General features: G+C 44.6%; 1 protein-coding gene across 1 annotated transcript; it reads left to right on the top strand.

The window, feature by feature from the left end:
- Positions 1-2,519: 2,519 nt before the first annotated feature.
- Positions 2,520-3,461, top strand: LOC119272779 (probable CCR4-associated factor 1 homolog 11). Its single transcript, XM_037554174.1, has one exon. The coding sequence runs from the start codon at positions 2,520-2,522 to the stop codon at positions 3,459-3,461; it is 942 nt and encodes a 313-aa protein (XP_037410071.1).
- Positions 3,462-9,972: the final 6,511 nt, after the last annotated feature.

The following is a 9,972-nucleotide window of genomic DNA, read 5'->3' on the forward strand; positions in this document are numbered from 1 at the left end:
ATCGGCGTCGATATAAAGCCAAAAACCATAGTCGAGCCTACTTGATGCCTCGGGGTCGATAAAAAGCCAAAAAACCTAAATGAGCCTACTTGATGCCTCGGCGTCGATATAAAGCCAAAAACCCTAGTTGAGCCTACTTGATTCCTCGGGGTCGATAAAAAGCCAAAAAACCCATAAGTGAGCCTACTTGATGCCTCCTCATCGATAAAAAGCCAAAAAAACCATAGTTGAGCCTACTTGATGCCTCACAATCATCAGTTGAGCATAAACACACTTAAGATCAAATTCAACAACTGTAAATAGCTTACTAAGCTAAAAAACACCAGTTGCACAGAAACATACTTAAGATCACAATCATCAATTTGCAAGCATCTTACTTAAGATCACATTTAGCACCTCCAAATACCACCACATTTCGCATTAGTTCAAATCCATACATAATAATAGTTGAAGATTACTACATTACATCACCATAGTTCAGAAGTACTCATAGTTCAGAGAATTTAAACTACCATCATTACAGCAAATGCCAAACCACACTCTGCAAAAGGTCAGCAAATGCCCAATGATATTACCCATTCTTCTCTTCCAGAACCACCTGCTTATCCATTTATGATGGCCTTGACTCCCTGCAGCTCCACATTGCTCTCTTCAACTGTCTTCTTCAACTCATCAATGTGGTTCTGCAAGTTCTTCCTCTCTTCAGCTAGCTTGAGCTTCATGTTCCTAATGACATTTGCTTGAGCAGCTGCTAGGTTCTTAACCATGTCATACTTCTCCTGAATCTTGTTGGTTTCAAGATATTTCCTTTCTACCTCTACCCTCCTTTCCTGAGCATCCAAAAGTCCATTCACATCTCCAACCAACTTCTCATAGCTCTCCCGTAGCTTCTTCTTCTCTTGTGTCAAGTCATGAACAACAAATGAATGCAAAAGATTTTCCTCAGTCCTGTCTCTCCTACTTTGTTCGTACATAAACCATAACTTGGCTAATGCATTCTCAAGGGTGTTGGGCCAAGCTAGATCAATCCATTCAACTAATCCACAATTTCTACCTTCCTGAACAAAATCAGAATTAATATAAACAAAAACATTAGAATGCTTCCAAGCAACACTATTTAATTACTATCCTCAAATTTAGAGCTTGAGCTTGCTAGCTAAAGAGAGGACTACTTAAACATGTCGTCATGCTACTTAAACAATGTTGTCCTGCTATAAAGTAAACAGAATCAATCAAATGACCTAACATGTCATACTAAACAAGTTGCATCCTCTGTCCTGCTCCAGTAACCCATGCATATTCTATCTTAAATTATTAATAGCATGCTACACTAAACAAAGTGACCTAACTTAACAATGTTGCCAGACCAAGGGGAAAATATGCTGCCAGAGTAAGCAATTGCTTCTGATCCATTTTCCTAACTAAACAATACAACTAAACTTAACACTAAACTGCAATGCCTGCCTCCACAGTACAGATCGAGAGAAAACAAAGGCAGAGCACAAACAAAGGCAGATCCAGAGAAAACAAATCACAATATACCTTCTCAGCACAGCAAAGAAACCTCCTGCCAGTGTGGATTCCTTCGAAAGCAACACGCCTTTCTGCGGCCTTCCCATGTTCATTGCAGAGAACAAGCAACTCCGTTTCAGGTCCCTCGAAATCGGAGTCTTCAGTGGTAGCAGGGATCTGTAGTGCATAGGAATACCAGAGATTTGATCCACATGTCAGCAAATAAGCTCATTCAAGAAATCCTCCAAATCACAAACCCTAACCTTAAAAATCTGAACTTACCTTAATTCTGCCGTCGTCAGAACCTGAGTTGACGTACTCCACGGTGTGCTCACTGCTATCGGACCCATCGCTCCAGGACACCATTGCGACGCAGCAGGGGCGCGGCGACGCGGCTGCGGGTGCGGCGACCAAAGCAGAGGAGCAAGACAGAGGAGGAGTGAGCGAGAGAGCAGCGAGACAGAGTGGGGAGTGGGGAGTGGGGGTAGCACCGACCGGTCTTTTGACCGGTCCATCAAACAGAGGCATACGGCGCCGTCAAACGCCGTCTAACGGCTGTCGGGACAGCCGACGGTGCCACGTACACAAAAAAGGGCCCCACCTGTCATAAACAAGCTTAACTGACCCCGATCCGCCGATCAGTGCTTTCTGTAAAAAAGATTACGAAAGATATGGTGTTTTCTGCAAAAAAATGTATTGTAGTGATTTTCACAAACCTTGCCTTCAAAGTGATGGTTTTGTGCAATTTACTCATCTGACGGTGGCGACGAGAGAGCACGCGTCGCCACCCCGCCGACGTGTGTCCGAGTCCCACAATTTCTATATGAGCGTCGTACCGTATCTAACTCGAAACCCAATCCTGTGTCCGACTCCGACTGCAGCTCCTTTTCTTGTCCGACCGCAGCTCCGCACCCTCCTTTTATATACGCCTCTGCGCCGCTTATAGCAACACAATTACAACAAGAGATCTCTAATCTAACAAGTCAACAAGAGATCAAGATCGAGATATGCACCGTGGGCGCATCGCCGTGAACCCGGCCGCCGGCATGGTCGCCATGTTTCCACCGCCGCCGCGGCGCTTCAACTTCAACCACATGTTTCCCGTGCAGGTGGTGCAGCCCCCGCCGTTTACCTTCCACGCTGCTCCCCTGCCGCCGGTACAGCCGGAGCTGCCGGTCCAGGTGCGCCCTGTGTGGGCGGGGAACTTCAACGAAGAGTGGGCCTACCTCCAGAGCTTCGCCGCGTGCGCCCGCTACATCGCTGTCGACGTGCACTACCCTGGAGTCGTCCACGCCGCCGACCAGGACCTCAGCAGCCTGCCGGTGGAGCACCGCTACGCGCTCATGAAGGCCAACGTGGACGGCCTCAAGCCGCTCCAGGTCGGCATCGCCGTCTGCGACCACCAAGGCCAGCAGGTCGCCTGGGAGTTCAACCTCCGCGACTTCTGCCGCCTCGCCGACCCGCACGACGCCAAGGCCCTCGACTACCTCGCCCGCCGCGGCCTCGACCTCGACACGCTCCGCAACCACGGCGTCGACGCCTACATGCTCGGCGCGCTGCTCATGGGCTCCGGCCTCATCGGTGCCGGGCACGGGCGGCCGCTGTCGTGGGTCACCCACGCCGGTGCCTACCACGTGGCGTACCTCCTCAAGATTGTCACGGGCGGCGCCCCGCTGCCGCACGACGTGGCCGGGTTCCTCGGCGCCATGCGGTACTACCTCGGCCAGCAGGTCTACGACGTCGCCACGATGGCGGCCAACTGCACGGGCATGCCGGTGGGGCTGGACCACATCGCCACTAACCTGCGCATCCATCTGCCGTGGGGGAGCCCTCGCCTCGCAGGCGCCGCCGGCGTGCGCGCGCTTCTGGCCTTCAGGATTTTGAAGGACGGGCGGTTCGGTGGCAACGTGGAGAGGTTCCGAGGCCTGCTTCAGGGCCTGCAGCATTAGTTCTTCTTCCACGGTCGATCACAATCACACACGAGCAACGTCCTTGGTCAAGAATTCGAATGTGCAACGGACTCATGCTGCCCGCCGGTTATTCAGAAGATTGTTATTACTGCTACAGTTTTATATACTTGTCAAGCGCTTGTTTTTCTCATCAAAACTTCCAGTCAAGGTTCTAGTGATGCGTGATGTATTTTGTCGTAATAATTCGCAATACTTATACTTGAGTAATATGTATAAACAACCGTCAACCGTGTACCTTCTATTGTGTGTGTATTTTCTTAAGTCAACCGTGTACTTTCTATTGTGTGTGTATTTTCTTAAGGCATCTCCAACACCAGATATTGTATTTGTCTATGGTCATGTTCGTAGATAGTGATATGAAGAGCCGGTCATACAACGCTTACCGTAAACCTTCATCCGTAATACAAATAGATTCAGACATAATTCATGCAAAGACAACAGAATTCATGCGAACGGACATAAATTCGATATATTTTATATAAACCGAATGATATTTCGTCCGTTCAACTAAAACCTAAACTAATTTGTAGCGGACGGCGACGGATGTGTCCCAATCTTGACGAGTTCCCCGTCGTGCAAAAGGATAAATATTCTAATACATACATTTCAAAATGATAAATTACTTGAATAATGTAAAAACCGTGAATTTGAAAATGTTAATGCAATGTAAAAATATTGTTAGCGTAGTTATAAAATATGTTGATATCACTCAAGAAATGTATGTGATATTTAAACATTATTCATTTCAAAAAGATGCACGTGAAATATTTTTATAGTGTGAAAAATATGTTTCTGTAATTTAAAAAATAATTCATACCATTGAAAAAAAGGTCCACTGCATTTTAAAAATGCTCACACATTTCAAAAGATGTCTGTGACATTTAAAAAATGTTACTGTATGATGTAAAAAAATGACCCTGTAGTTTGAAAAATGTTCCCTATCATTCAATAAAAAAGTATCACCATGTATTTGAAAAATGGTCAACACATATCAAAAATATATTCAAAATGATGTATTTCCAAAAATATTAATCATATAATTGAAAAATGTTCAATGTGTATTAAAATAATATTTCTGATATACACAAAAAATGTACAACTTGTGTTGCATAAAATAGGCATGTATTATAAAACATAAAATGGAAGAAAAAAACCAAAGAAAATCAAGGAAAAATTGATAGAAAACCGATAGAAACGTTGTTTTTCCTTTTAGATCATTTGTAGTTCAGAAGATTATTATTACTACTACAGTGTTATTATATACTTATAGGTCGAGAGTTTGTTTTTCTCATCGCAAAAAAAATTATTTGATTTTCCTTTTAGTAGTATTCAAAACTTCCAGTCAAGGTTTTAGTGATGCGTGATGTATTTGTAGTAATAATTCGCAATACTTACTTGAGTAGTATATATAAACATCTGTCAACCGTGTACCTTCTAAACAAATACAAGCATTGTATTCTATTATGTGTGTATTTTCTTAGGGCATCTTCAACGCTGGATATAGTATTTGTTTATGGACGTGTCTGCGAAAAGTGATACGAAGAGCCGGCCATTCAAAGTTAACCGTAAACCTTTGTCCGTAATAAAAATAGATTCAGACATAATTCATGCAAAGATGGCATAATTCATGCAAACAGACATAAATTGGATATATTTTATATAAACTGAATGATATTTCATTCGTTCAATTAAAACCTAAACTAATTTGTAGCAGACGGTGACCTCGTAGGCCTGGCCGGGTTGGGAACGAATATATATGGGGTCAGGTGGGCCAGTGTGAGCCGGGTCCGACGTGGCAGGTGCACCCGGGTGCCCTCATATCCAGTGGGCTGGATATGGAGGGTGCCAGTAAGCCTAGACATTTGAGATCCGTTTGAGATATCCGTCTGGGTTGAAAAAATATGACTGGTCAATGATTGAGCTGTCCTCCCAGACATATGAGGCGAGTTTGATGCGTCCGGCCGTAGATGCTCTTATATTGTGGGACTCGGAGGGAGTAGCATGGAGCGGAGGGAGTGCATGCACGTATGTTTGTAGCTGGCTAGGCACGCATGCATGCATGTGCCTGTCACGCCCTTGGGACAGACAGAATCGACGGCGGCTAGCCGAGTAGCAGGTAGGGGAAAGGGGAATCGGAGCTGAGGAAGAAAGAGAGAGAGCACAGGAGAAGATAATAGAAAGCGAGGGGCTAGAATGATTTCAATTTCAAACTTCATACCGTACAGCACGCTACTCGCTCACTTATATACCGCGGCTTACAACCCAACACTCGGCCCACCGGCCCATACATCACGCGACCCAAAAGCCCCTTGGTCATCTTTTAAACTCTTCACGCCTTTGCCGCTGCGATCGCCTCTGTACTTGACTCCTTGTCACTTACAGTACCCGCCCTGAAGAACCAGCGTGTCCTCATGCCGGTGCTGTTGGAAAGCGTTTCTTGAGCACCTCGTAGTCCTCCCAGGTGGCTGAAGCAGCAGGAATTTTCGCCCACTTGACCAGTATCTCAAGATGGGACACGTTCCCTTTCTCGACCAGTCATTGGTCCAGTATTTCTTCAAGACAAACCCCCGGAGCAGAGAGATCGATCGGTACTGGCAGAGTGGTGAACACCGGCGTATGATCTAGCACATGATTCTTGAGCTGTGACATATGGAAAATAGGATGGACTTGACTTCCTCTTGGTAACTCCAACTTGTATGCAGTACTGCCGATCCTGTCCACTATCTTGTATGGTCCAAAGAACTTCAGCGCCAGCTTCCGACAAGGGCGATTCACCACTGTTGATTGAGCATAAGGCCGCAGTCTCAAATAGTCAATTTCCCCTTGTGCAAATACTCTGTCAGAGCGCTTCTTGTTGGCAAAGTGTTTGTATTTGCACTGGGCACATGCCAAGTGATCCTTAAGAGCAGTTGTATGTTGAGTATGCGTGGCCAACCATTCATTGACATCAGGGTTGAGAGAGGGCGTGTGTCCCATGAGTTGGCCCATGTGAAAGTGCAACTATCCCCGGGTGGTTTTGGTAATTCCTAACAACAAATAGCTCATTGAGCTAACATTATTCCAAGATTACTATTTCAGGAAAAGCTCAATGAATGGCATGGCATGGATGAGGAAAGTGGATCCCTCAAAATTCTAAGGACAAAAAGTTTGGCTCAAGCTTCAAGATCAAGACTCTACATTTTATATTTTAATGATCCAAGATCACATTGAGTCTATAGGAAAAGCCAATACTAACAAGGATGGATGAGGTGTTGCTTAATGGCTTGCTTGCTCAAAGTGCTTAGTGATATGCTCCAAAACCATCAACTACCTTCCCACATCTACATATGACCTAAACCAAAAGTCAAACTCGGCCCCACCGATTTTATCTATCTGGCGCCACCGAGTTTCAAATGTCATAGCTACTGCCATAAACCCTAGCATTCGGTTTCACCGATAGGGATCTCGGTCTCACCGAGATGGGATTGTAATCTCTCTATTTCCCTTCGTAATGTTTCGGTCTTACCGAGATGAGCGATCGGTCCCACCGAGATTGCAATGTAAACTCTCTGTTTCCCTTTTGTAACATTTCGGTCTCACCGAGATGAGCGAATCGGTCCCACCGAGTTTACCTGACCAACTCTCTGGTTAGCTTATTACCAAAATTGGTCCCACCGAGTTTGTGTAATCGGTCACACCGAGATTACGTTATGCCCTAACCCTAACCATATGGTCCTACCGAGTTGCATCTCAGTCCCATCGAAAATCCTAACGGTCACTAGGTTTGCTGAATCGGTCCGACCGAGTTTAACCATTCGGTCCCACCGAGTTTGGCAAATTGTGTGTAACGGTTAGATTCTGTGTGGAGGCTATATATACCCCTCCACCCACTCTTCATTCGTGGAGAGAGCCATCAGAACATACCTACACTTCCAATACACATTTTCTGAGAGAGAGAACCACCTACACTTGTGTTGAGGTCAAGATATTCCATTCCAACCATATGAATCTTGATCTCTAGCCTTCCCCAAGTTGCTTTCCACTCAAATCTTCTTTCCACCAAATCCAAATCCTGTGAGAGAGAGTTGAGTGTTGGGGAGACTATCATTTGAAGCACAAGAGCAAGGAGTTCATCATCAACACACCATTTGTTACTTCTTGGAGAGTGGTGTCTCCTAGATTGGCTAGGTGTCACTTGGGAGCTTCCGACAAGATTGTGGAGTTGAACCAAGGAGTTTGTAAGGGCAAGGAGATCGCCTACTTCATGAAGATCTACCGCTAGTGAGGCAAATCCTTCATGGGCGACGGCCATGATGGAATAGATAAGGTTGCTTCTTCGTGGACCCTTTGTGGGTGGAGCCCTCCGTGGACTCGCGCAACTGTTACCCTCCGTGGGTTGAAGTCTCCATCAACGTGGATGTACGATAGCACCACCTATTGGAACCACGACAAAAACATCCGTGTCTCCAATTGCGTTTGAATCCTCCAAACCCTTCCCTTTACATTCTTGCAAGTTGCATGCTTTACTTTCCGCTGCTCATATACTCTTTTGCATGCTTGCTTGAATTGTGTGGAGATTGCTTGACTTGTGCTAAGATAGCTAAAATCTGCCAAGAACTAAAATTGGGAAAAGGCTAGATTTTTATTTGGTCAAGTAGTCTAATCACCCCCCTCTAGACATACATTCGATCCTACAAGTGTATTAGAGCTTTGGTCTCCATTTACTTTGATTTCCAAGCTTTTGGTGGTCATAGCCTTGGTTTCACAACCTAGGAGAGTATGGCCTCTAGCGAGGGAAATTATCACCGTAGAGGTCCTTACTTTGATGGTACTAATTTTGCTAGTTGGAAGCATAAGATGAAAATGCATATTCTTGGACATAACCCCGCCGTTTGGGCTATTCTGTGTGTTGGCTTGCAAGGTGAATTCTTTGATGGGAAAGAACCGAATCATGAAGCTACCGCGGATGAGTTGAAGATGCTACAATACAACGCTCAAGCTTGTGATATCCTCTTCAACGGACTGTGCCCTGAAGAATTCAACAAAATCAGCCGTCTTGAGAATGCAAAGGAAATTTGGGATACTTTGATTGATATGCACGAAGGTACCGACTCCGTCAAGGAATCCAAGTTGGATGTGCTTCAAAGTCAACTTGACAAGTTCAAAATGAAGGATGGTGAAGGTGTCGCTGAAATGTACTCTAGGCTTGCTCTTATCACAAATGAGATTGCCGGCTTAGGGAGTGAAGAGATGACCGATAGATTCATCATCAAGAAGATCCTAAGAGTCTTGGATGGAAAATATGATACCGTGTGCACATTGATCCAAATGATGCCCAATTACAAAGATCTCAAGCCAACGAAAGTCATCGGAAGAATTGTTGCTCATGAGATGTCACTCAAGGATAAAGAGGAACTTCACAACAAATCAAGTGGTGCTTACAAAGCCTCATGTGAAGCCCCCACATCATCGAGTGAGAAACAAACCTTCAATGAAGAATTGAGCTTAATGGTGAAGAACTTCAACAAGTTCTACAAGAGTAGGAGCAAAGAGAGAAGCTCCAAGTCAAGGTCCTACAATGACAAAAGATCTTCTAGTCGAGAGCGAAACTGCTACAATTGTGGAAGGCCTGGACACTATTCCAATGAGTGTACGACCCCCTACAAGAGAAGAGAAGAATCACCATCTAGAGAAAGAAGCAGTAGAGATGATCGTTATGAACGAAGACCCTCACGAAGAAGCAAGGATTTGGAAAGAAAGGACAAGTCATCAAGGAGCTACACAAAACGAAGACATCAAGGTCATGTTGGTGAATGGGTATCCGGCTCCGACTCCGACAACCACTCCGAGAGAAGCTATCACTCCGACTCCGAATATACTCAAGATGAAGGTGTTGCCGGTCTAGCACTTGTGACAACCAACTCCTACGACATATTTGACTCACCAAATGAAGGAGTTGGAACAAGCTTCATGGCTAAAGGCCCAAAGGTATCACACCCCGAGTATGTTGATTTCAGTAGTGATGAAGATGACTTGTTAGGTGATGATGATTTACTTGTTGACAACTCTAGTGATGAATACTATGATGAAACGTCAATTAATCATGCTAATCAAGATAAAACGAATGACAATGATAAGGAGAAGATTGGGTCTCTAACTAAAGAACTAAACACTCTTAAGTTAGCTCATGAAACTATCTTAGGAGATCACCGAGAACTTTTAAGGACTCATGAGAAATTGCGCTTTGAAAAGCTCAACCTTGAGCAAGAGCATGAGTTCTTAAAGGCAATCAATGATGATCTTCGCAAGAAAAATTCTTCTTACATTGCCAAGCGTTTACTCTTATCCACTTACATGCCTCAAGTCAAGTCTAGTAACAAGAACAAGAAAGATTCTTCCTGTAGTAGTAACAATAATCATGCTAAATCCAATATTGTTGCTTCTAGTAGTTCTATTGATTCCACTAATGATTCTCTTAGCCAAGTTATACTTGAGCAAGAAAATAGCTTAT

Source organism: Triticum dicoccoides, chromosome 3A (assembly GCF_002162155.2).
Source record: "Triticum dicoccoides isolate Atlit2015 ecotype Zavitan chromosome 3A, WEW_v2.0, whole genome shotgun sequence".
Classification (NCBI taxonomy): domain Eukaryota; kingdom Viridiplantae; phylum Streptophyta; class Magnoliopsida; order Poales; family Poaceae; genus Triticum; species Triticum dicoccoides.